At 41.3% G+C, this 27,530-nt stretch overlaps 1 protein-coding gene and 1 long non-coding RNA gene across 12 annotated transcripts in view; one reads left to right on the forward strand and one right to left on the reverse strand.

Moving 5' to 3' along the window:
* The window catches only part of FRAS1 (Fraser extracellular matrix complex subunit 1), a 426,477-nt gene that overhangs the window by 191,113 nt on the left and 207,834 nt on the right, over nucleotides 1-27,530 (reverse strand). For all 5 annotated transcript variants that reach the window (XR_011538148.1, XM_070612755.1, XM_070612754.1 and 2 more), the window contains exons 15-18: nucleotides 20,213-20,356; nucleotides 12,707-12,847; nucleotides 10,946-11,086; nucleotides 9,475-9,651 (exon numbers count right to left, since the gene is read on the reverse strand). Coding sequence is in view for 4 of the 5 variants with exons in the window: in XM_070612755.1 (XP_070468856.1) it covers nucleotides 9,475-9,651; nucleotides 10,946-11,086; nucleotides 12,707-12,847; nucleotides 20,213-20,356 (603 nt within the window). In the remaining variant the exon portion in view is untranslated. The remainder of the gene's footprint in view (nucleotides 1-9,474; nucleotides 9,652-10,945; nucleotides 11,087-12,706; nucleotides 12,848-20,212; nucleotides 20,357-27,530) is intronic.
* Nucleotides 9,212-27,530, forward strand: part of LOC139082295 (uncharacterized) — a 38,863-nt gene continuing 20,544 nt past the window's right edge. For 6 of the 7 annotated variants that reach the window (XR_011538149.1, XR_011538152.1, XR_011538150.1 and 3 more), the window contains exons 1-3: nucleotides 9,212-9,427; nucleotides 12,722-12,795; nucleotides 14,279-14,385. This is a non-coding gene — a long non-coding RNA (uncharacterized lncRNA). Of the gene's footprint in view, nucleotides 9,428-12,721; nucleotides 12,796-14,278; nucleotides 14,386-14,589; nucleotides 14,647-27,530 lie in introns of those variants that run through there. The other variant, XR_011538153.1, reaches the window with a different exon arrangement.

Consider the following 27,530-nt stretch of genomic DNA (forward strand, 5'->3'; position numbering starts at 1 on the left):
AGCAAATATTATAAAAGGAGGGTACACATTAGCCCATTGTTTAACACAAAATGAAACAGCATGTAATGGAAAGTCAGGCGGCAATATTTCAAAATACAGCTAAATCATGTTGTCAACACAAAGCTTCCCAGGATGATCTGGAGAAGCAACTATAAGCAACATGATATTTTCTACATACTTAAATACACCTACAATAATACCAATATGTTCATACTAGACTTTACAAGACTGCAAAAATCCCTAGCTCTTCCTGTTATATCTTCCTAATAAATAGGAAATCAAAGCATATCATTGTGTAATTGAAAACTGGGGAAAGATAAATTAATGCTTTATGAGTACACAACATATTTTATTTCATTCCATTTGGTCACCAAGTCAATGTGATAACCTGGTTAAATGTGAATAAAGGTTATTATTGAATTATATAAAACAGGAAAGCAAAGAGGACAAACAAGTTGAAGGGTTGATGTGCCAAGAATTCCAGGAGAAAGTCCTTTTGCCACTCACTAGATTTCAGAAATAAGCCTCGCTGGGCATCACCAGGGCAGACTTCAGAACTGCCTTCACTGGAAATGTTTAAGAACCAAGTAGATAATGAGCTGGTTAGTTGCTGTGCGGCACAGAGGGAGAAGGATATGCTGGGTGACCATCCTCTCAAAGTGTCTTTTTCTCTATAATGCTCTATTTTTGTAAGTACAGGCATTTGCACCTGCATCTTTAAAACAACCTTATGAAACTTCAATTCTGGGCTGGTTTTGGAAAGGTCTACACTATTTCAGTGACTTTTATGAGGCTCTATCATTCTATGGAAACTGATTTCATAGCAGGAGTTCTGGTTTGAAGTCTAAGATCCTTCAAGGAAGACTAATTCCATTACAGGGCACACATGGAAGAGATTTGAAAGAAGTTCTATGAATAATTTCTCCACATAATACTACATTTTTAGAGAGAGGCTTTCCAGTTGATAGCTAAGAATATTTCTGAAGAAGCATAACTGAGCGGCTTCAGCACTAAAAGTGTCCTTAGATGATTGTAAAGTCCAGTCAACCTGATTCCAATAAAATTTTACCTAAAACAACGAAAACATATCAATTTTTGTTCATTCTAGCCTTTCGTTAAATTTCAGACAACTAACACTACCACTTTTCTTTTCTTCTTAATGATATATAAAGTGGCCCAGCATTCCTACTTTGATATCATATAAAACATCCTTTTATGTCAAAAACAATTTTTGAGGTAGGCTTTCCTTGAATTATGATGCAAATATAAAAATCCTCTAAGATATACAGTAGGAATGCTGTGATAAAAGATGAAAACTGAAATGAGTGAAGTCAAATGAAATCAATCTCCCCCTTTCCCTCACCCTTCTTTTCCTTCTTCGTTTTTCTTTTTTTTTAATGAACATGATTTAACCTATCCCCCCACCCTACCCCAACGCACACTAGAATAGGAACCCTTCAAGAGTAAAAATCACATCTTTTCCATCTCTGTGATTCCTACAATATCTATCATAGTCCCTGCTCCTGCGTGGCATACATTCTGAAGAAGTGAATTTTTGCTGACTGAACGGGTGGGTGAATAGGTGGATGGAGACACTGACAACAGCGCCCTCTAGTTCTCCTATCTCTTTGATCATTTCTTCTCAGCCTTTCTCTGTTTACATCAAGCATATTGGAGCTTCCCCAAATTGCACCCTTGGCCCTTTCTCATCCCACTCGTGGGCAAACTTGCCCATAGGTCTAATGATGACCTCCATGCTGGTGAGTCCCAAATTTATGTGTACAGCTCTGACGTTTACCCTAAACTCCAATCATATAAATCTAACTGCTTAGGGGATATCTCTACTTGGTGTTTTGTCAGATCTCATACTCCTCATTTACAAAATACTATCCAACATCCACTTCCAAGCTTGGCCCATATCTACTCAATGTAAAGTATGACATCACATTCCTTCTGTCCAAAACTGTACTCATTATCCACTCCCAACCCCACATCCTACTCCCTATCTAGTCTTTCTTTTGTATTCCCTGTCTCACTTGGTAGCCCTACTATTCACCAAATCACTCATTGTGAAAACCCTAGACTTCTACTTTTCCATCAACACAACACAGCCAAGACATATTGATCTCTACTTCTTAAATCTCTGCCAAATCTATCCTACCTGAACCATCCTCATGGCCCCTTAGTCCAGACCTTTGACGTTATTCATGATGTGGTTAGTGCGGCTGCTTCCTAACCAGTGCCACTCTTTTTCTCCCCATTTACCTGCCACACAACCACCAGATAGATCTTTATACAATGCAAATTGACCAAATTATTCCCCTACTTAAAATCTTTTAATGGTCATCCAATACCAATAGTGTTAACTCGAAACTCCTCAGCACAGCACATAAAGCACTTCAGGACATGACGCACCCCCATGTGTCCACTATCATTCCTCACAAGTCACCTTTTTGGTGCAGGAACTCAAAATACATTGTACTTCTCCAAATACGTCATGCCTTTGCACTTGCTGTTTCCTTGGCCTTAGAAAACGCCCTTTCCCACCTTCTTCTCTGCTGAACTCCCGCTAATCCTTCAACAGCCTCACGATGTAAAGCTTTCTCTCTGGAAATCTTCCCTCAGACCCTCTCCCCGAGACAGAGTCGGTCTCCTTTGTTTGCACACTTTCTCTACCTTGTGCCTACTGCCCTTCCAGCAGGTCTCATGTTCTTTTAATAACTTGTTCAGATGTCAGTCTTCCTGACTTGATCATGCTTTTTTTCTCAAGGCATAGTCTACAGGTTTTTCATCTTTCTACCCCCAAAGCCTAGCATGCCCATGCTCTAAAAGCAAGAAGGAGAAAGTGAGGAAGATTGAACATTAGCAGAAGGCATGCATTTGTATAGCTTGTGTCAGCATTCTAGGGACTACATTAAAGAGTGTTCCTTAATATAGATGCCATGTATTTTATTCAATTAATGCAAGGGAATTCCAGCTTCATAAATAGCAACATACTCTTAAGCTGAGCAGGCCTTCTGCCCATTTATTTCTTTAATTAAAACTCTTTGCCTTATAGCCTTTGGTGAACTTTAGCAACAACTAAATACACCAAAATACTCACAATATACCTTATTTCTTCCCATTCACCTAAAGCAAGCTAATTAATTGACCAAAATAACTGGTGAATTTCTTATGTTAAGAAAGGCATTTGATCCAAGATGGTGACATAGGCTCCTGAGCTCACTTCCTCCCAAGAACATACCAGATCTACTTGCACACTTCAAGAGCTGCTGCCTGAGGGTCCAGCTTCCAATCAGACTGCATCTAGGCGTTGACTAAGATCCTCCTCTTTGGGACACAGACAGGTGTTGGCACACTCTCAACTAGCGGAGCCACTAAGAACAAAGAAGGTGGCTTGGATAATCACAAGGTTTGAGAGACAAACAACAACTAGAGCCAGATGAATGATAAGGTTCAGAGAATAGACTGGTGGCTGCTAGAGGCAGGCATGGGAGATGGGCAAAATGGGTGAAGGTGGTCAAAAGGTACAAGCTTCCAGTGATGAGATAAATAAGTCCTAGGAATGTAATCTACAGCTTGGTGACTATAGTTGACAATACCGTATTGCATATTTGAAAGTTGCTAAGAGAGCAGATCTTAAAAGTTTTCATCACAAGGAAAAAATTGTAATTACGTGAAGGGATGGATGTTAACTAAATTTTCCGTGGTAATCATTTTACAATATATACACATATCAAATCATTACATTGCACACCTTACACTAATACAATGTTATATGTCAATTATATCTCAACAAATCTGGAAAAAATTTTAAAAATTGATACCAAACCTGTATTGATTTTGTGTAATTTTGCCCTGTGCAGTAAGACCCAGCCTAAGGAGGCAATGCGATCTTTAAGACTGAAAAAAAAGGCCTGGAAAAATTTAGTTGCTTAAAGTTCCCTGATGTTTATCTGACCTAAGCTCCATGATTATTCTAAGTATAATGAAAAGGCTGCTGATGCAGGAATGGGGACCACTGGGATGTTTATTACCTCTGCATTATATTTTAAAGCACAGGGTTTCTACTGACATAATACATTAGAAGATGTGTAAGTAAAATTCACTTCACTAGAAGAGAGTTCATTTTTAAAATAAAACTTGTAATTTCCTCAAAATTATATCACCTTGAACCCTCTTGCTGAACTATGTGGGAATTTAAAGAATTCATTATTAATTTGCCATGGAATCAGGGCAATTACGTGGCTAATGTAATAATCTTGAGCATTGTTCATATCGCGTCCTGGCCACCACTGCTAAACTGGTGACATAGTGACTGAGCTGCACATTTATTGAGATGACCTGGCCTGAAACTAAATTGTAAAACTTTAGTGTGAAATGAAGAACAAGAGATCAGGACTTAGAAAGAAGGAAATATTTCCTGAGCAACTGTGTCCTATATTAGAGCCCAGAATGCCCCAGTGCTAAATTATTCTTTAGTTGGTTCCTTCTAAGCCTCACTTTATTCATCTATAAAATGGGAGTAAATGTAAATAGATAGGATCTCCAATAAAATTTTTGCTTTTAAGGAATTTATAAACTATAAAATGATAATATATATGTGCATATGTATAAATAACTGTTAAGAATCTATGCCAAAAAATCAAAACAGGTTATTTCAAGAAAGAAGGGTTATAAATAGGATTTAAAGATAAAGACCATCTTAGTTAAATTTGAATTTCAGATAAACAATGAATAACATTTTAGAATATCTCACGCAATATTTGAGATATACTAAAAAATTCGTTTTTTATTTGCTGAATATTTTTCTCTCCTAATCCTGTATTTTTATTTGCTAAGTCTGGATAGCCCAGTAATAGATTATTTTGTTTTCATTTTTTTCCTATCTGTATTTTTTAAAGTTTCTGTAATATGCATAATGCACACAAAGAAATAAAAGTTAGGATCTCTTTTAAAAAACTGCTCTAATTAGGAAGATGTACCGCAGTGATAAAGTGATATGCTTATTCTTCTTTAAGTAGAGGCTTTGCTCACTCAAACTGTGGTCCGTGGACCAGGAGCACCAGCCTCACCTGGGAACATGTTAGAAACGCAGAAACTCAGACCCCACCCCAGACCTACTAAATCTGAATCCACATCTTAACAAGATTCCCAGGAGATTCCCATGAGACGCTCTGCTCTAGTGAGACCTCAACTAAAAGCTAAGTCTTCAAAATAGTTGAATCTTTTAAAAGAAAAAAAAAAAAAATCCCCAACCAGGAGTGGAAGGAGAATCTGAGGCTGAATTAAGCAATCTGAACTGATCCTCTGAACATCAGCAGGAGAAAGGAGAGGTCTCCTAGTGACAAGAGCTCCAGGTCCTTCGCCCTGTCCATCCACCCTGGGCTGCCATGTACACAGAGCTGTACAGTCACACATACCCCAGGAGGCACCAGTCAGACATCACCTTGAGAATGGTGCCCCTGAGTGGTGCAGCACAGTGGCCCCTACCCAGCTCTACCCTGGGGACCTAATCTGGAACTCACAGGGGCACGGAAAACTAGCGGAGGAAGACGAATGAAAAGGTAAGGGATGGTTTTTTGACGCTATTTTGGAGGGCTTGGGTTTTTATTACTTTGTAATTTGTTTTGTTTTCTTTGGGCAAGGGGACTGATGAGTGTTTCTTGGGTTTTGCTGTCTTCTTTTTTTTTTTAAGAAACTTGAATCTGTCAATGCTAGTGAACAATCCATTAACCGGGTGAGATCAACTCTAGATAAAGCTGTTAAAATCCTTCTTTTAGCTAATCCTAAATGTTAATATTTAATAAACATGTGCAATTTTGGTCTTCTATTGAAGATGACTCCAAATTACCCTACAATTAGTAACCCATCCTTTTGTACCAGCAACTCTAGCCACACTTTGGAAACAGAGACCATGTGAAAAAGAAGCATAGTGTCAAAGCTCCATCGTCTGAAGTATCCAAGCTCATTTTTTTTTTTTTTAAAGATTTTATTTTTTTTTCCTTTTTCTCCCCAAAGCCCCCCGGTACATAGTTGTATATTCTTCTTTGTGGGTCCTTCTAGTTGTGGCATGTGGGACGCTGCCTCAGCGTGGTTTGATGAGCAGTGCCATGTCCGCGCCCAGGATTCAAACCAACGAAACACTGGGCCGCCTGCAGCGGAGCACGCGAACTTAACCACTCAGCCACGGGGCCAGCCCCAATCCAAGCTCATTTTTGAGAACAAGTCAAAGGCACAGGACAAACACATGCGGGTGGCCGTCCCCACCCTTCCAGAGCACTCTTTTGAAGCCCACCTTGGCCCACCCCTCCTTCTCCCCCATCACCCCGCTGTGGATTCACAGCAAAGCCCACCAGCCAAGTGCATGCCATGAGAGCTGCTGCTGCTGCTGTTACTCATTTATTTATTTATTACCCGTTTCTCTCACTAGAATATAAATTCCACAGGAGCAGGAATTTCACCTCACTCTTTCACATGTACCCCAGTGCCTAGACAATGCCTGGCACCCTGGTGACACTCAATACACATTTCTAGAAGGAATGAATAAACACAGACTGTCCTACTATAAGCAATGCTCTCTTTGGGCAGTGTTTGCTAATTTTGCTTTTTTGTCCTTTACTCAGACTTAGATTTTAGTCAAGTTATCTTGAGTATTTTTCCTTCACCTCACATTAGATAATTCCCGGGTTTTCTTGTAGCTCTGAGTAGAAACTTTTACGACAACTTCTGACACCAATGCAGACTCTAAGAAAACTGCTTCTTCCTGTACTGTGTCTGCCTCTCACTTTCATTAGCTGCAGTAATATTCTAATCACTCTGTGCTGCAGTCTCAGAGAAAGGAGGAAGGAGAGCTCCAAAAAACAGTTGTTCTTCTCTTCTTTATGGAAAAGCACTTGAGATCAAAAGTGCCGTAAAATAAACTCTCAATGGCACACACACACACATACACACAAACTCCAACCTTCTCAAACGTTCTGAAAAAGGTAAAGGTATGTCTGGGAATGTGTGAGCAGGAGAGCCCAGTGCAATCTCATAGGGCTCCCAGGCCTGATTTCATAGACAATGCTTGGGCAGAATCAAAAATGGAACAGCTTGTGGGAAGGTAGAAAGGTTTCCAGAGATACGGGATGAGTGACAGGAAATACATCAATCAACACACTTAATACACAGGTAGGTTGGAAACAATTGGTGGTTGTACTCAGTTTCCCAATGGAATCTTGGGCAACTCAATTAACCTCTTTCTGCCACACTCTCATCACTTATAAATAGAGTACAACAATCTGCCTAGCTGAGATTGCACAGGGATTTGGTAATAAATGTGAGTAGACAGCTATATGTATGATACTTAATAATATTATGTTAACTAGCATAAAACCATGGGGCTCCAGGAGACTCAGGAGGTCAACCTAGTCCTCTCACATGGGACCACAAATTAAACCATTCCAGAGGGATTAGATTTTAATCCTTTTTAAAAGGTGTCTGTATAAAGGATTTCCCACAAAACTCCCCTTTGTCAAGGACGCTTTCTTAAATTTAAGACGCCCCAATCCACAGCATTAGTATGCTGTGCTTTTGTCCCTTCAGCGACCACAATACAGCAGCATCCTGGTTTAGAGCAGGGATACTGGAGTCAGGCTGACTTAGGTTCCCATTGGACTCTACACTGTGCTGCCTACATGCCTTTGAGCTAGTTCCAGCCTTAACTTCCTCAAGCCTCAGTTTATTCTCCTCTAAAAGAGTTGTCCCACTGACCCCATAAGGTTACTATCAGGACTAAGTGGAAAAACAAGTAAGGCACTTCTAAGTGTCTGATTCACGATGTGGACCAAATAAACTGTAATGTTATTTTCTAGCTGAATAACTCTGGTCACTCTAGTTTTTATTTACAACTTAACTTTAAAAATGTTAATCAATTTTTATTTCTCCTTTCTGATCTCTCTCCAAATTCCCTATTTTTCATTTTTAATATAGTGCTCAAAATTTTAGGAAGATGCTAGCTACTCTGAGTAGCCTGGGAAGATTTCTGCTTGATTTCTCCCGGGACCAGAGGGGAAGGCTGCATGGTATGTGCCTTGGGAAGGCACTGGGGTTCTTAGAAACAAAGATTCCCATATTCCATAAGTGGTTGTGGAAACACAGACATGAGAGTTTAAGGGACTAGAGAGAGTTTGGGCAATGCACATATGGGGGAAACCAGGATGTCTGGAGAGTAGAGACCTTTCCTCCAATTTCTAGGCACCATGTAAACCCCCTGAGCCTGGTGCATCCCAGGGAGCAGGGGGTTACCCCTATAACGTTCCTGAACACCTGACTATACGGACAGAGATTTATGCCAATAGAGCACGGGGGCTTTCCAATTTACCAAGCAGTTTCACACTCCTAACTTCCTTTGAGCATGGCAGAAAGCCTGTGTGAAAGATAACTATCCCTATTCTAATGCTGTGAATGCAAAGGCTCAGAGAGCTTAAGTGTGGCCTGGGGTCTCTGTATTCCAATTCTGCATCCTTCCTACTATGCCGTATGACTCACTGTGTCAAAGATCTTTTAACCTAACCTTGAAATCCAGCATTTCCATGTGAGGGTATGTTACAATGTAAAATTGAAGCCATTCTAATAAGAGGGCTTGTAGGAAACAAAATTGAATCCACAGCATGCTTACAGTTATATTGCAAAAATAAAAACTCAAGGCTATGCATAGGAAAAAAGACTCAGATATATTATTGCAAAATGATAAAAGCAATTGGGTTTAGGAGATAGATGATGGGTGGATTATCTTTCTACTTTTTCTACATTCAAAATTTCCTTTAATGAAATTTTATATGTTTACAATGAAAAAACAAGCAATGAAATTTGTTTTTAAGTAGCTTGAAAGTCAAATAATTCATCCAAAAGCAAGGCAGATTCTTGCAGATGCAGAGAGGAGCCTCCCCTACTCCCAAGAAACTGTATATATCTCCCCTTCATCTCCTCAACCACTCATAGATGACCCGGCTAGTGAGTCAAATTATTCGGGATGGCATCAATCCTCTGTAGATGATATGCCAAGGCAATGGCAGGAATCACTTCTAAATTTTGACAGAAGACCAGATTTTGCCCTAAAGGGACCAATTTATATTCAGAGTAGCAAATTAGAAGAAATAATAAACGGAATTCTCCAACAGGTTCTGGGTCTTTCTTAGCTACTCATACTGTCTCTGAAAGAATCCCTGTCTGGAACTTCTGAGAGTGTAACTTTGGAGACAGTGGAGTAAACAGAACTAGCTCTTTAAGAGTATCTATTATTCACAAAGGGAAGGAGGACATCAGTGGGGGATGCTCTTTTGCATGTCAGTCTTCCGCTCCATCCACAGGCATCCTGGAACCATTCTTATGTGAAAATCAAGGTCTTCTGGCCTTGGTCCCACTTCACAGCATCTCTCAAGAGGTAAGCCCAGAAGCTACCTAATGTTTCCTCAAATCAGGCTTACTCACCTTCACACAGCCCAGTGTTCTCCAAGTAAAACTGGGCTCTACACTGGGATAGACACTCGCCAGAGGTGAGGTTTGCCCCAGGCACCTGCTTGACTTGCAGTCCTTCTTCTGGCTTCTTACACTGGGTACAGTGAGAGGGCTCTGGACCCACACAAGTCAGGCAAGATGAATAACAGGCTGCCAATAGGAACAAAATGCAGAAAACAATCCAAGGATCATATATATGCTGCAACCAAGGGGAGTCTCTAATTAAGTCAAAACCACTTAGAAAAGTTTACCAGATACATCTTTTCAGAAAATTGTTTTTCTAGTGTTCTATACAAAGCAAAAGGTAATAATAATAATATTTGTGAGAGGCAAAATGAGGGTGATGTTAACTAGTCATATCTCTCAGGTCCTATAAGGGCTGCCAGGCTAGATCATGAAAAAAAAAAAATACAGCAAACTGGACAATATTGGCTTGGTTCTCCAGAGATACACATTCACTGAATGGTGATTTCACATTATGTCCTCAGGTTTTATTGAAGATTTTAAGAAGCATTCATATAAAGGCCATAACTGTATTTTTTGCAAAAATGGTCATTGTGTTATTGTCCATTATGTCATCCATCACCCACTACCTAGGGGTCCAGGCAACAAATCCCTCTTAGAATTTATATGAGAAAAGGCTGCTTTCCTAGACAAGGAAGAGGTCCCTTTTGAGCAGCGGCAAGAATCTGACAATCCATCACAGTTTCTTGTTTTCCCGGCTACTGGTAAAAGTCAGAGTCAAACAGATTACTCACACTACCTCATGCCCACATTTTGATATAATTAACTTTCCTATTCTTTAAAAGATTTTCTAAATTTTTTTTCAGAATATTTATTGCAGCTGCCCTGTTTTAAATACATTTTTCTTGTAACTATTCTCCAACTCTTCTCCAAGGTGCCCTATGTATAAATAAATGTAAATTAATTTCACTTAATTAAAGTGTTTGCTCCCAATGTTCTAGTTTCAAAAGGCTCCAATGATACCACACCTCCTGACGAGCTCAAAGCGTTTTTGGCAAACAGCCATTTCAGATTTTTCATTTTACTCAGCCCAGAGGCATTGCAAGGAACTCTCAGTTTGCTCAGCAGTATCATTAACAGAAAGAAGTCCTTCAGGAAAAAGCAAAACGAAGACTAATAAAAATATTAGCAATGCTAGGAGAACAGATAAAGGAGGAAATAAGTGTCTGGTTTTACTTTAATGCATGGTAAAGGAAATGACATTCCTCTGAAGGATGGTCAGAAAAATCATGAACTTTTGGGTGTCTTCACAAATATTCAAAGCTAATTTTCAGATTATCTCTTGGTCATGAAAAAATATATATAAAGTATGCATAGCCATATAAGATACACTAGAGGAAAAGTTGCCCTGAAAAGTAATTTAAATCCACGTCCTTGTGATGGGCAAGCCTCTTAGCAATGACGAGGACACCACCAATACCTTTGCAGACCCCGTGGTCAGCGTAGAAGCCCTTTCCACAGTCGCGCACACAGTGGCCTTGGCGCAGAGCCCGGTGGTGGCTGCAGGCTGTACAGTGAGAGGCCGTGGGGCCGGAGCAGCTGGCACATGAGTTATGACAAACTGAGGAAGAGAGTGAGAGAGGAACACGACGGGATCGAGGTGACTAAGGAGCCCACGACTTGGCTGAGCGCCTTATGCGCTAGGAGGCCCTCTCCTCTATCACTCTCAAGCCCCCTTCAGCTGTCACACCAAACCAAGGGACAAGATGAGTTAGGAGGTGCTCGTATTGCCAAAAGTGCCCGCATTCCCTTTTACTCATCTTTTATCCATGTTCTACCCTTTATTTAGTGTTTGTGTTAGTATTTTATACACACGGCTACTTTTAATCTTCACAGCAACATTATGAGGTAGGCATTATTAACCACATTTTACAGATGAGGAAACTGAGGTCTTGGGAAGTTGAAAAATTTACCCAAGATCACAGAGCTAAACAGTAGCAGGGCTTGGATTCAGCCCTACGTATGTCTGAACCTAAAACACATACTACCTGAACAGGGAAGTGTGGAAAGCTCAGGGCTCCGAGTGTTAGGAGCACTGAATTCTGACTGACTGTCCACTACCTTATCTATGCCCTTAGCCTGGTCTCTCCAGACCAAGCTTCCTTGGCATGCACAGTGAGAGGTTGGACTAAATGATTGTTTAAGGTACTTCTAGCTGGGACATTCTAGGACTCTAAGAACTGCATTAAAGAATCTGACCACTATATATATATAAAATGTGCTTTGACCCCAGGTGGTAACAATGGGACATCTCTGACTCGAAGAGACAGATGGTACCATGGCCTGTCCTAAGGGGCAAGAATGAGATACTGGAAGAAGGCTCTGGGGGATAATGGTCAGGAGCTGGGAGAGGGGAGTATGGAGATAGGATAGACACTTTGGGGCAGGATGCTGAGGAAAAGGGATGAACACTGGGTAAGTAAAGAGGTTGGCAGACAAAGGGAAGGTTGACAAGAAGAGGCTGTGGGACAGGTCTGAATATCCTGCCACTAACAGACACTAGGTAAAAGTGCAGATGTGTGTGTATGTTTCGGAGAGGAGGGGCAATCAAGGTGCCCCAGGCAGCAATAAGTTCCTAGAGTCGCCTGTAAGGAACGGCACAAGTCAAGCATATATAAGTAGAAACTTATAAAGTCTCAAATGGGAAGGTTTCATAGTTTAGGTTATAAGACTGAAAGAAACAATATACAAATAGCACATAAAACCAAATTTTCAATAGGCATAGACTCAGCTTTACAAGCTATCAACTTTGATTTACTTTTTTATTTTATTTTTGTAGTCTATTGTAGTTGCCAATATATGTGTTTATAAATGTCATCTAAGGAATAAGTCTGTCATACCTACAACCTAAGTTAGTGACGGTTTACAAGTACACAAAGACTGTATGCAGATCTTAAAGCTGTTCTCGGCATTTCAAAAAGACCAAATGAGCTCTAATAACGATTGATACATCTAAGTACTTTATTTAGTCACTCTTAGTACCCCAGCATCCACCCATATCTCCCACTCCCATACCAAATACACATAGGTTCTATAATGAAAAATCCATTCCTTTTAAGTTGACTTTTTCCCATCATACACACAAATTCCCAAGTAAGCAGCATATGGCACCCAGGGTAGTCAATGATGGTGATGATGATGACGATGATGATGATGATGATGATGAATACTCACGTCTTACCTTTGCATTTGCCAGTGGCATCAGCGTAGTACCCACCAGCGCATTCAGAAAGGCATTTGCCATCATGCAACACTGTCTTCTCTGTACAGGTAAGACATCTGGGACTACTGGGGCCACAACTCTTACAGCTTTGGTCACAAGCTAAGGGGGAGAAAAACCCATCAGAGAAGGTTCTCAAGTTTGCTCAACAGTGAGCAAAAGGAGCAGAGAAGTCTATTCTTTACAATGTCCACAGTTGGTTATCAACATAGCAATCTCATTTTCTGGTTGCTCAGCTGAGTTCTGTTTCCTTGAGTCCAACATTTCAAAGGACTCTGTACTTTGTGTCTCCACAGTTGAAGGAGAACCAAAGAATTATTCATTGAACTAAGTATAACGAATACTCTGTGCCACACCCATTAGCATATCCAATTTAATATGGGATTTAAAGTTAAAATGGCCTTGGAAGCAGGGTTGCCAGATGCCCAGTTAAATTTGAATTTTACATAAATAATGATTAATTTTTTGGTTTGAGTTTGTCCCAAATATTTCATCCTTCATTTCATCTGGCAACCCTAGTTGGAGAGAGAATTCAGAAACTCAGAGTTCTACTAAGCAAGGTCATGCTACAAAAATTATGTTGAAATTGTTGAACTTCACACAATCTTCCAGGACCTACTCATTCACTTATTCATTCATTTAGCCCCTAAAAACATTGCTTAAGCTCTGTGTCAAGTACTGTGCCAGGTGATAGAGACAAAAAAACCAAATCATCTTGGTCTCTGCTTTAAGAGGCTTATTAGTCTAACAGAGGGCGATAGACATTTGCAGTATTAGAAATATTAAAGCTATCATCTAGATCAGTTTGTACAGGCACAAATAAATATGAAAAAATGTGCGTGGGGTAGGAGGTAGGAAAGGTCAAGAAAGGATTCATAAAAGCAGCGACCCTCAAGCATTGTCTGGGGATGTGAGTCAGAGCATGCCAGGCTGATGAGAATGTACCCCCGGCTGAAGCAGTGAGGCAAGTAAAGGCCCAGAGCCTGGCAAAAGCCTGGGCATCCAGGGAAATGGCAGTTCCATTCAGCTGGAAAAGTGGAAAGGACCAGATTATAGAAACCTGTATTCCAGGCCCTATAGTCTAGATTCTCAGCCTGTGAAAAGCAGCAGGAGCCCCTGCTAAGTTTTAAACACAATAGAAACATGGCCCTATTTGGGTATAATAAGATCACTTTGGCTTCAGTTTGGAGGGGCAAGGAAGGAGAGTTGGGGCCTAGTTGGAAGACCATAGCAATCCTCATGGAAATGGAACAAGATGATTAGGGGTCGAACCAAAGCTGTGGAGGAGATGACAGATTTGAGAGCTATATAGGAGAAAGTGTCTTAGGTGGGGCTTCCAAGGGTCTGGCTTGGGGGATGAGTGATGTCACTCACAGAACACAAGAAAGAGAAGAAATGTGGGGGATTATGATGGGGCAGTTTTGGGTATGTGCAGTCCAGTAAATGGCAGAATTTATAGTTCTAGAGCTCAGGGGAGAGGCCTGGGGGTCATCACACATAATGCTGAAATCAGAAATCAGTTGGTTTTTTCAGGAAAAGCAAGAAGGATAAGACAGAAGTAGTCAAAGATCTAGAAAGCACCAACATTGAATGAAGAAAGAAAAAACTAGCAGCGGTGACCAAGAAGAAGTAATCCAAAGGTAGGAGAGAAAATAGGAGTGTAGTAGCTGAGAAGCCAAGGGAGGAAACTGTTTCATTAACAGTGCAGGGAGGACAAATAAGGTCTGAAGAGGGCTAACTACACTTAGACGTTGAGATGTGGGTGACCCGCGCCACAGCCGCTTCAGTGGAGTCATTGGACAGAAACAAAGTGAAGGACATGATAATAAACCCTTCCTTTAAAGGCTCCCAGCTGTGAATGGAAGGAGACAGAGAAGGAAATCATTAAAAGGGTAAGAGGATGTTTTGTCTCTCCAATATTGTAAAAGCTCAAGGCAAATTCAGATCCTGGGAAAGGTTTTTAAAAAGACAAGAGTTTAAATAATCGTTGAAGGACTACGTAAGAGAAAAGGGGGATGTACATTCAAAAGTACAGATGGAGAGAGGAGCCCTGACCAGACCAGAGAAAGGCCTCCTTTTCTGAGAGTGGGAGGAGGGAGGTGAGCGGGAGGAGGGAGGTGAGCGGGAGGAGGGAGGTGAGTGGGAGGAGGGAGGTGAGCGCGAGTGCAGCTGCGGCAAGTCTATTACACAATCTACTCTACACTCACTGGCTAAATTCTTTAAAAACAAAAAATTCTTTAAAAACAAACCTACTTCCCACTGTGGGAGAATCAATATTTCAGGAATAGAGAACTGATTAGATTTATTCTGCCTATTCTCTTAATTCACCTATACCATGCTAACCTCCCGAAAAATATTTCCAAGACTTGAGCAAAAAGATGCAAGAGATGGGGCCAAATGTTCCATCCTGCATCCTGGAAGATTCAGCATCTTTCTAGAAGCAAGCATGGAAGGCGAGGTAATCTTCAGAAAATCAGAAAGGCAATAATTTTCATATCAGAGAAGAAGAAAATCACCCCAACTCATAACTGGAACAAAGAAGCAAATATGAATCTGAAAAGCCTTCTTCCCTCCCACGCTCCATAAAAACTTCTGAAGTTTCTAATTCCAGAACTGACATCTCAACAGAACTGAATAATCTACAAGCTAAGTAGATCTTCCCAGAAATGAAGAATTGCAGAAATTTTTTTAAAAATTAAGAAATGACCAACAATAAAAACATTACAAGTAAAACATTTTGAGGCACATCTACAGTAATACTCAGAATGTAATTTGTAAATTTAAACGAAATGATTAGAGAGATGTTACTGCTCCCCAAAGTAGTCTAACTTCAATACAGCATTAATAAAAATTCCAGTTGAATGTTATTAGGAATTCAATAAACAGACTCTGAAGTCTATGACCTGCTAAGTCAACTTTGAAAATGAAGAGGGGGGCCGGCCCCGTTGCTGAGTGGTTAAGTTCACGCGCTCCGCTGCAGGCGGCCCAGTGTTTCGTCGGTTTGAATACTGCGAGCAGACGTGGCACTGCTCATTGAGCCACGCTGAGGCGGCGTCCCACATGCCACAACTAGGAGAACCCACAACTAAGAATATACAACTATGTACCAGGGGGCTTTGGGGAGAAAAAGGAAAAAAATAAAATCTTTAAAAAAAAAAAAAGAAAGCAAATGAAGGGGAAGGAAAGGGAGAATCTGCCCTATCAGATATTGAGACATACTGCAAAGCAATAGAAATTAATGAACAAAATAAAACAATGTGATAGTGGTACAAGAACAGAAATGTAGACTACTGGAATAGCACAGAGACAGACATATGCGAATATAGAAATTTAATACACAATAGAGATCAATGAATAAGGTTAGTCTGAATTACTAGATGAGGTTGGGAAAACTGGATCCCCAAGTTTAGAAAAGTCAAACTGGATCTTGACTATAACCCATATACATATGGGGACTCCAGATGAATCAACAACTTAAGTTACAATAAAATCACCAAATTAAAAGAAAAAAAGTAGTTATAATTTCTTTCTGAACTCAAGCAGAGTGGGTCTTCTTAAACAAAAATTCAAAAGCCAAACCTTAAAGTAAAAAGTGATAAATTAAAGATTTCTGTTCAACAAAGAGCACCATCTTAAAAGTTAAAAAGTAACAGAATGGAAAAACATTGCCTATTTAAGACTGACAAGAGTTAACATCCCCAACCTACAAGGAACTCTATAAAACCAACAAGAAAAAGGCAGTGAGGCCAAAACAATTTATAGAAGAGGAAACTGAAAAGTCCAATAGGAGCTGAAGATATTCTCAAACTCATTAATAATAAGAAAGATGTAAATTAGAATGAAATGTCCCTGTATACCTATTGGCCAGAAAAAAATCCGAAGCTTGCTAACACCAAATGCTGGTAAGGATGTGGAAAACAGAGAAACCTCATGCATGGGAGTGCAGATGCTGGTGAGCTGGTGGGCACTGCTTAGTCAAATAAAGAATAGGCAGAGTGAAGAAACCAACAATTCTGCTCCTGGGTTATCCATCCCAGGAACCTCCCACACAGGTTCACAAAGTGACACGTTCGAGGCTGTTCACTGGCGCTCTCTAGTGATGGTGTGAGGATGGAGGATGTCACCGGGAGAGTGGATGGGTAAGCTGTGGGGATGCAGACCAGGAAGTCCTATGCAACAGCAAGAAGCAAAGGGAGATAATGCAGCAACACAGGTGAATCTTAAAAACATATTGTTGAGTGAAAAAAGAAGAGAACAGCATGAACTCTATAACATGATATCATTTCAGAAAATCATATATACATATATACACACTCAAAATGACAATACCCAGTTTATATCAGCCCATAAAAACAAAAAGATAAAAATTAAAGTAGTTGCCAAGGTGAGGAAGGGAAAGGCGTATAAAAGGAAGGAATGAGAGAGAGAAGAAAGGAGAGAGGGGACAGGGGGAAGGAAGAGAGAGAACAGCTAACAGAAGTCTCTGCACTTGCTTTGATGTATTATGTTAGCCAGAGTCAGAAAAGCCCTTCATAATAGTACACGGACTTAAACAACTACAGAATGAGGAAGTTTTGTCCTTTGAATGTCCCCACCCATAATACCTAATATTTGTAAAACTCAAAGCATGTACCACAGACAAACGTGGTGCTATAAATTTTCCAGCCAGGGCCGACCACCGTTCGTAACAGGTTATGCTGGATTTTTCTGAGCACTTGACTTTGAGATTTCTATGGATATGAGCTGCTTGGTTATAAATTATTAAACAAACACCAGCTGGTCTTTATCTTGAACAGCACTAATATGAATTGGAAATAAGTCAGCTATCAGCATCAGACGTCTTAATTAACATTCCGATACCAATCAGTGACTTGGTTCACTGTTGTTTTAGAAAATATTTATATGAACATTTCTGAAGGCATGTGATAGAAACTTAGAGAACTCTAACAATTTTATGAAAGTGTAAACTCTAGTCTTGTCTATCAAAAGGCCCGGTGGTCAATGCCAGTGGCATCGCAAAGTCTTGCATCATGCTACGCATGTGATAGGCATTCGGTAATTACTTGTCGATCAGTTGATTGGTTGGTCATCGGAGCAATGGTCCATCTTCCCATCTGGAAGTTTTCTTTCTGCTTCTTTGTTTCCAAATGTACACAACAGCATTTCAGATGTATACTCGCTCCCTAAGCCACCAATTCAGTAGTCTTCTTTTTTAATTATTCCAGTCCACAAGGAGCTCTGGCTTTCTTCACTCAACCTATGAGGCCAAGTAGATTCCTACCCCTCACCACCTCAAGGCCCACACTAACCATCCCTCCTTTTAAATACATGCTTTCCCAGCAAAAGTTGCTTTCTCAATCTGGATAGTACTTTGTTGGTAGCAGGTCAGTGTCACGACTCCTCATCAGTAACAGTAGCCGGCCTCCTTGGGGACTTATAGGGTAAATGCCTTGAGGCCTTTGCATTAACGCAAATTTGACATCTGCTGACCTTTAGAGAATACATCTGGCTTAAGTGAGCAGGAAAGTGATGCTAGCAGAAAAAGACGAAAATGCTCAGGCTAATGGCAGCCTGGCCTTTCTTTCCTTGTTCTCTTCTGAATCCATGTAAAAGCCACCTGTGACTCATCCATATCAAGTGAGATTTTTCACAGCAGCGATGCTGATGGAGTTCTGCACAGCTTTAAGTAAGCAGCTGCCAAGGCTATCTCCCTTTCCCAAGATGAGTGGATGTGTCAAGTCCCAAAGATCGTCTAATTTTTGCTGTTGCCCTGCTAGGTAAACAAAATGAGGACAATAACCCAAGGAAGTTTTACGGCCTGCACATTTTTATTGATTTAGTGGACTTAGGTATTAAAAAAAAAGTCATCACGGCCTTTCTATAGGTATGACCATCATAGTAAACTCAGTTCAAACCTCTCATTCACTGTCAAGGCCTGGCAATGTCCATAAGGGCAGCTGGCTGATCTAAAGACTGACTGGACGCCAAGGAGGAAGGGCGAGAAGAGGATCGACAGAGGGGATAACGAGAAGAAGAGAGGGAAAAATAGGCAGAGGTGAACAAGGAGGGCATCACATTACAGCAAGCAGCAGAGCAGGTAAAAGGCAGTTAACACCTAAAACCAGAGGACATAGGCTTGAATCCCAACTCTGCCCCTTACTAGCTAGGTGACCTTAAGCAAGTTTCTTAACCTCTCTGTTTCTTCATCTGGAAAATGAGGATGATAATAATAACTACATCATGAAACCGTTGTGAAGATTAAACACCAAGCACTTACATAGCACTTCCTCTGTGCCTGGCACTGTGCTAAACGCCTTGCATAGATTAACTCAATCCCCAGGACAGCCTTCTAAATTCAGTACGTGTTAGTTTCCCTTTGCTGCTGTAACAAACTGCCACAAACCCAGTGACTTCAACAACACAAATTTATTATCTTATAGCTTTAAAGGTCAGAAGTCCTGAAACAAAGGCATCATCAGGACCACATTCCTTCTAGAAGCTCTAGGGGAGATCTGTGTCCTTGTCTCTTTCCGGGGTCTAGAGACTGCCTGCATGCTCATGGCCCCTTCCTGGCATCGCTCTGACCATCTCTCTGACCTCTGTTTCTGTCTCAGGTCTCCTTTTCTGACTCCAACTCTCCTACTCACATCAACACTCCTGTGATTATAGTGGCCCACCCAGATAATCCAGAATAATCTCCTCATCGCAAGATCCTTCACTTCATCATACCTACAAACTCCCTTTTGCCATCTGAGGCAGCAGATTCCCAGATTCGGGCAATCAGGACACAGATATCTTTGAGACGCCATTATTCTGTCTACCATGGGTACTATTGCTTTCCTCATTTTACCAATGACAAACTGATACGCAGAGAGATTAAGCAACTTGCCCAAGGTCATGCTTTCCCCTCTATACCTCCCGGCCTCTCAAAGGGTGAATGTTTATAAAGCACTTGGAAGAGCGCCTGGCACAGGAAGCACTAGCTGGGTTAACTCCTACTGTTATGCAGTGGCTGTTAAAGGTAGAATAGACAACAACCACTTGAGCTTTAAGTCAGCGGCACCAGCACCAAAGGTCGGTCGGCCCTCGGCTGGCCTCAGAGTGTCTTTGTCTCCGTGAATGTTTGGAAGGCAGTCTGGTGTTGACGAAGAGTTAGGGATTTGGAGAAAGGAAGCCCCACTCCTGTCCTTACAGCTGTGGGTCTGGAGCAAGCAGTCTGAGCCTCGCTGTCTTCATTCACAGGATGAGACTAGAATGAGCACCCCTGTCAGGGGGCGGGGTTTTTAAAGGGGATCCCACCAGTGAAAAAAAAACATGTTTCATAAACTACTAAAACTCTGTTGATGTTAGCAGCCATTCGCGTTTTTTTTGAGCAAAAGAAATGTTGGTTAGGGTGCTATGTTTTGAATAAAACAAGGGATGCTGGAAGAGGAAAAGCTCTTTGGCAAGCGAAGCCCCCACACTTACCGCTGCAGGTCCCCTGCTTGTTGTAAAACCCATCACCACAGCTGCTCTTGCAGCCACCCTCTCTCAGCACTTGGAAGGGGTCTCTGCAGGCCAAGCAGTGCTTCTCCGTGGGACCCCAACAGGCCGCACAGGACTCGTGGCAGGCTGCAGGCAAACAGCAAAATCATCAACAACCTCCAGCAGAAAGGACTGGATGCAATTTTCCCTTCAAAGGTTTTACAATTTACAAGGAGGATGTTGGCTCCTTCATTCCTAAACCACTGTGCACATATGTACATCACAAGAGGAAAAAAAAAACACATCCCCACCAAAAAAAACTATTTCTGTTGGCCAGAAGTACAACTTCAATAAACTGTTGCTAAGAGAATTGGAACCGGAAATCAAGGGCTTTGAGTAATGAGAATCACAGGGAAGGGAATCAAATTTTCTGGACAAAGACAGTCCATCTAATGAAATCAGATGGCCCTCTATCACTGTGCCACCTCGCCTTTTGTAACCACACAAAAAAGTGCCAACAAGATAACCGCTCCCACCTCCAGCACTATCAACATCAGCCAGGGCAAGATGTCACGTTCTCTAGTCCTTGGTCAGACCTTGAAGCATCTGGTACTGCTTGATTGCTATTGCTCTTCCCCTCCCTTTCCATCTCTCTCTTTCTCTCACCATCCTCGTCCTCTGTCCTATCTCACAACTCTTTTAGTCTCCCTCAGTCTCTGGTTTCCCTCAGTAGCATGAGCTCTAAACATGTATTTTGAGGACTCACGGAGCCTTTCTGTTACACCTTCCGTTTCTAACTATACATCTTCCTTTAAGATCTGAAAATTTCCTCTTCTTCCAGCATTTGATTTTTTATTACTATTAATGCTTGCTCTTCACCTTAGTATGTCTGTAAAGAGGCCTATTCTGAATGATTGAATATATTCAGATTTGGTTAACTCTCTGTATGGCTAACTGCATCTATGCCTCTGTTAATGCATGCTAATTTTCAAAAAGTTTGCTTTAAAATGGAGCCCAACCTATTTTGCAGAGGTATTCATTCTGACCAAAATTGGGAGGGAGAATGACTTTGCTGACTGCAAGTGATTTGTGAAACATACATAGCAATTTAATTAGGTACCCCTTTGGAATCAGAAGAAAGGATGCCTGCCTTGCAAATCTCAAGATCCAATCCTCTCCTCTCAGGTCTAAACTGCAAGTGAAAGTCTTAATGTCAAACAGATTTTCGTACCAACAAATTTAGAGATAGTTATGAATTGTGTTAAGTGCTAGGAAGGACTCTTCAATAAAGAATAACAGTGGCGGGGGTGGAAGGGACCAACTTTAGATAGATCTAAAGGATGAGAGGTGGCCAGCCATGGGGAGAGCCAGAGAACAGCACGAATAAAGTTCTCGAGAAGGGAGGAGTCAGGGGTTCAGGAACTGAAGGCTGCTCCTATGGCTGGAGCTGTGAACACAGTGGGGCACAGAGGGCCACAGCAGAGCACAGTGGGGCACAGAGAGGCACAGCAGAGCACAGCGGCCTGATTCATGGCTAGAGAGGTCGGCAGGGGCCCAATCAAACTTGACTTTGGAGACCATGGAAAGAAATTAGGATTTTATCCTAATTGCAGTGTGAAGTCATAAATGGGCTTAAGCAGGATACATGCAAGCCCCGATTTCGACTTTTAAAAGCTCTCTCTGGTGGCTTACAGACTTTCATGCAGGAGTCTGCTGTTCTGGTGTGGCGACCAGTGTGCAGTCTGCTGCTTTGGTCCAGGTAAAAGATGACGATGGCAGGTGGAGAGCAGAGATGGAGGAAAGTTTACTCATTTATTATCTGGTTCCCTCACTAGACCACAAGCTTCAGGGGGGCTGAGTCCATTTCTATTCTATTAACTCTGTGCTGAGCACACTGCTTGGTGCTCTACAAACTTCACTTATAGTTAACTCCTTATTTATATTTTATAAATGTTACATGAGAATATTGTTTGTATTAGGATAAGCCATTGACACTACATTATAACTAAAGATGTGGATGCAAAGTTTCCAGTAACAAATTCTACCCCAAACACACACAAAATCACTTATTCAACTCTCCTTCAATTGCTGACCGTAGTCATCATCCGAAGTGTCTACCCTTGTTCATGCCTCTGCCTTACTGGTTCAGAGTTGATTCAAAGCTGTTATCTGAACAAACGAACAAAAACCCAATCTCATTTATAAGAAGGTATGCAAGCCTAATCTATCAACGTTCCAGAGAAGCACCTACTGCATGCAAGATGCTGTGCTAGCCTGTGGGGCCTGGCTAGCTGGTCGTGGGCGAGCACGCTCCCTGAGGCCTGCTGAAGGAAACATCTAAACCACCCAACACTTGAGTGCACTGGCGACATCGTGCAAACTGCACTGTGGAGTAAGTGTCAGAGTGCATGGTGAGTGAGGCTAAAAGGACACCAGGGGCCAGATCACGAATGTCAGGCAGGCCAGGGTAAGGACCTTGGACTTCATCCCATACAAGTTTTAATCACAACAGTGGAATTGATCAGTTTGGCTTTTTAGAGAGTTTACTCTGCAGTGGGGAGAGGAGAGGGTAATTAAGTCATCTTTAAGGAATGAAATCATTTTTGTCCAGGGGGTGTAGAGGAGATGAGAAAGTGAAGCACAACCCCCTCGGTTCTCTACGGAGACTGGCTGATGGCAGTGCAGACACTCAGCCACACTGGCTGTCAAAAAAGTAAAAACACTTCCCACGTGGTTGGTAAATGGCTGTTGTCCCGGCCCCTCCCTGATACTCCAGCTTCATCCCAGGGAACCCTGGCAGACACCATACTCCAGCAACCAAAAGCTTTGGCACAGGAGAGGGTCTCAGGTCCCCCCTCCTTCTGACCGATCTGATGTGTGCCATACTGCTAGTTAAATATTTTTAATATTACACCTAGTGTTGCCAATCAGAAGAAGGGCCCAAGGATGAGCAGGATAGAGGCTACAGACTTAGAAATGGCCCTCAGGCCCATTGCAAACTGAGCCCTACCTTAGATTTCAGCCCTGCCTTCTGCTACCCTCCTCACGCATGGCAAGCCTACGGAGGAAGGTGCCCTAAGCATGCCATGTGCCTGTCCGTGGGTTCTGGATGCCCCACACAGGATTCACCCAGTCAGCAATGCCTCTGGCTCCTTCCACAACCCCTGTAATCTTGTTTATATTTGAGAGGCCTCCTAAGTTGTCACCACAACAGTGAAGCTTTGCTGAACTTGTCCATACAAAGTCCGTTTCTCCTTCCTCCATGTTCCTGCAGCATTCTGAACATGCCTCTCTGCTGCTGTTTATCCTACTGCACCAATTCCTCAGTTACAGACCAATCCCCTTCAATGGCATGTAACATCCTCCAAAATAGGGGCCATGATTTAGTCATCTTAAACCCCCACTGTCCAGACTGATGCCTAGGACAAAGTCAGTACTCACTAAATATATGTTAAATGAATGCATAGCAGATTTTTTAATTGGTTGTGAGGGATTCATCCTATCAGTTACCTTCAACATGGAAACAAATAAGCAGGAGGTCATAGTCTGAAGATATGATAACTTAAGATAGATAAACTTGAGGCTGTAAAATTTACCTCATAAACGCTGTAGGCCAGATCTGCTTATGATGACGAACACTTACGCTGCACCTGTATAGAGTACCAAATGTGATGCTGGGCCTTCTCTTCTTTCCATAGCGAACAAAAGGAATGTTCTACGGCCAGCCAGGATGGCAGAAGGGATTTTTATTTCATCATAGGACTATGCTGAGCTGTCATTTCTTCCCTTCTTTTTTGAGCTGTCATTTCTTATAATGACATACTCCCACTGTGTTTTGCAACTGATTTCTAATTTCTAGGACTGAACATATGCTACTGCAGATAATCTCTTTTTGCAGGCTTATTTTACAGGTGGTTTTTATTACATTCAGGTTATTATAAAAAAGAAGAGGTCACTCCCTGACTTTTCACCATAATTTCTCTTAGTGATACGTTTCAGATAACCCAGGGTTTGAATTGTATATTGTGAAAATTGTGGCAATAAATTAAAAAAGAGGTGGAATGAGAGAAAGCCATCTTCCTATCTCACATGCAGTAGATAATTTACTTAGGAAAGCCCCTGACTTTTCTGGAGCATAACGAGACATGTGTTGGCTTGCTGAGCAATTCATTTCAAAATGAAAAGGAACGAATTACTTTTCTTTTGGCAACTCTATACTGAAACTCTAAAAATAAGAAACTTCTTTTCATTCTTGATAATTTTGAAATAGAAGATTGTTGTAAAAATTTTTTAACCTGTGCTTCTCTAAGAATAAGATGCAGCCCTTTTTCCAGGGATGTGTTAAAAGCATTTCCGATGGGCCACTTCTTATTTTCCAGGAAGTCTTCCCAGACCCAGGCAGTGGATATGGACACCCGTGGGCACAGCCTACGGTTCAAACTACCCCTCAGAAAGGAGAAGGGGCCTTGCTTCCTCACCTTTTCCATGGGCTTTTGGAATAAGTGTCCTTGCCATTACCAAGAATTAGCACACTTGATCAGCAGATCCTTTTAGATTCCTCAATGTGGCTACTGTTCAGATTTCTAAACTGTCAAGAAGTTTCAGCTTGAAACTACACAGAAACAGCCCAAACTCCTGCATGAGCAGGTATGTCACACACAAGTCAAAGTCCTTCTCTCTGTTCCTTGTCCATTTTGTAGCAGCTGCGAGCTTTCATTCTCATCTCACAGATGACTGGGAAGTATGTGCCAGGTTTTAAAGTATTAGCAGGAGACAATGGGTAGATTGCCAATAAGAAGATCTGGCTGGATGAAAAATTTTTCTGTCTTAAACTCACCTTCACTGTTCCCTGCTTTCTTAATCTCTAAAGTGGGAATAACAATATTTGTTGTACCTAACTCACAGGGATATGGTGAGATGACATACTGGAGAAAGCAGAAAATGCTGTACGTGATTGTGAGTGGCACACCCTGGGAGATCTGGCAAATCTTGTTTTGACTGGCATCAAAAGCAACTATAAAGGGAGCAAATTAAAGTGCAACACGAGACAGAAGAGGAAGGGATGGAAAAGACGATGGGAAAAGTGGGCTCACTTAGAAAGGGAGTGAAGGCAAGTAATAGAGCCCTCAGGGGTTATTCCAGCAGCAGCCTCATACTCTAAAGCTCTTTCCTTGCAATCTCTACAAAACATCAGTGAAAGGCCTTTGGAAAGTGAATGAAAATACCTCGGTAAAGCCCGTGGAGAAGCCCAGATGCTGGGCAGCCTACTCTCCCTTCTCCTCATCACAGTCCCACTTAAGGCCCAGGCTACTTGCCTAAGAAGCACAAATGCCAGACAAATTTAAAAGGAGAAGCTCATCTGAGTAATCATCATTTAAATCCTTTTACTCCAATCTTCTTCTGTTCCCTACCAGGCTGGGTCTCTGCCCCTAAGCTGCTTTCCTGTGCCGACAGAAGCCATACACCTTGAAATAGGACTGTCTGGTCTCCACATGTTCTGGAAACCCGTATGTACTTAAGGGAGCTCAGAACAGAAAAAATACAAACATGAAAATTTTTCAGCCTCGTGAATAGCCGGAGATATGCAAATTAAACAGAAAAGTAGCATCTAAATGCAATGGATTAGCTGCACACATAGCAACATGTATGCATCTTAGAAACAGTGTTTTGTGAGGGAAAAAAGAGGAAAAGAATCATTCATCGATTATAACAAATGTACCACTCTGGTGGAGATGTTGATGATGGGGGAGCCTAGGCATATGTAGGGCTAAGGGGAATCTGGGAAATCTCTGTGCTTTCCTTTTAATTTTGCTGTGAACCTAAAACTGCCCTAAAAATAAAAGTCTTTAGAATAAAAGGGGAAAAGAATGAAATATCCACCTAGTAATATTTATGAGTATTTAAAATACATGCATACAAAACAGTAAGAGCACACAACAGAAAAATACACATTAAATGGCATTGGAATAGTTACTTAAGTGGGGAGCTGGGGAGAAGGGAAGTGGGAGCAAATTATGGGAACAAAAGGAATAGACAGGCAGACAGACAGACAGACAGACATATAGACAAGCAAGAGAACAGCCTGGCCTAAGCCAGTGACAAAAATGGGTCATGAACTGGTAAGTATGGTTAACTCAACTGTCAACGTATAAATCCCAAAAATAAGTAAAAGAAAAAAATTAAACAAGATTCCACTTTACATCAATCAAATTGACAAACTTAAGAGGAATCGTAATATCTAGTGTTGACAAGGGTGATGGGAGGCAGGCCGTCTCGTACATTTCTAGTAGGAATGCAAATTATAACTTTTTAAAAAGAGAGTGGTATATTAATATGTGTCAAAAGCTTAAAAAAGTACATATATACACTTGGACCCAATAATGACATGTCTAAGAATGTACCCTAAACAAATATACTTATCAGAATTTCTATTAAAAATGTTTACATCATCGTTATTTATAATAACGTAAAAATTAGGAAGAAATGTCAAACAGCAAAGGATTGGCTAAATGAATTCTTGCATAGCCACAGATGGAAACTTATACAACAGATTTTAAAAGATGTTGTAAAATGATAATAAATAACATGGGGAAAGCAGACAATAAAACTATACAGAAAGCGTGATTGTACTTTTGAAAAGCAAATGCATGTATGTATGTCTGTGTACACAACACACACACACACACATTCATAAATCAGGAAGACATTTCACCAAAATACTAACAGTAGCAATTGGAGAGAGCTTGCATCAGGGATATTCACTAACTTTTTATTGTGTCTTGAATTTTACTATCAAATTATTTTGTGGAATAAACATGAATTCATTTGGTACTTAGGGGAAAAAATTACTAATGGAGGGGAAAAAAAAAAAGCCCGTAGTGCTTTTCCCTAAGGCCCATGCTGGGTAAATAGCTAGTTAATCTATTAACCACATTTATGACACAGCTGAATGATTTACCCGTCTTGGGTAACATATTTGAATTTTTAGCAGGGTTTTCTGTAGATACAGCGCCTGAATGAAAGGAATAACTTCCCAGACGACGGAGGCTTTGGCAGGTCCACATCGAGAGAGATTTACAAGCAGACTTTCCATTGGTATGCAAGTCAGAGGATAAAGTCAGGCATTCAGCTCACCAGGAATGTTCTTCAAGTTATCCTTTCTATCTCCTGCTTCTCTGCCTATACTTCTAAATCTACAACACAAGTGCACCCTAAGGGTTATCAAATGCAGTGACCATCTAGGCCTAGTTGGATGAGCCCAGTGGAACTTTCAGATTCCATTCAGCCACTGTGACCACTGGCAACCCACAGCTGCTAGGAC

Source organism: Equus przewalskii, chromosome 3 (genome assembly GCF_037783145.1).
Source record: "Equus przewalskii isolate Varuska chromosome 3, EquPr2, whole genome shotgun sequence".
In the NCBI taxonomy this organism is placed as follows: domain Eukaryota; kingdom Metazoa; phylum Chordata; class Mammalia; order Perissodactyla; family Equidae; genus Equus; species Equus przewalskii.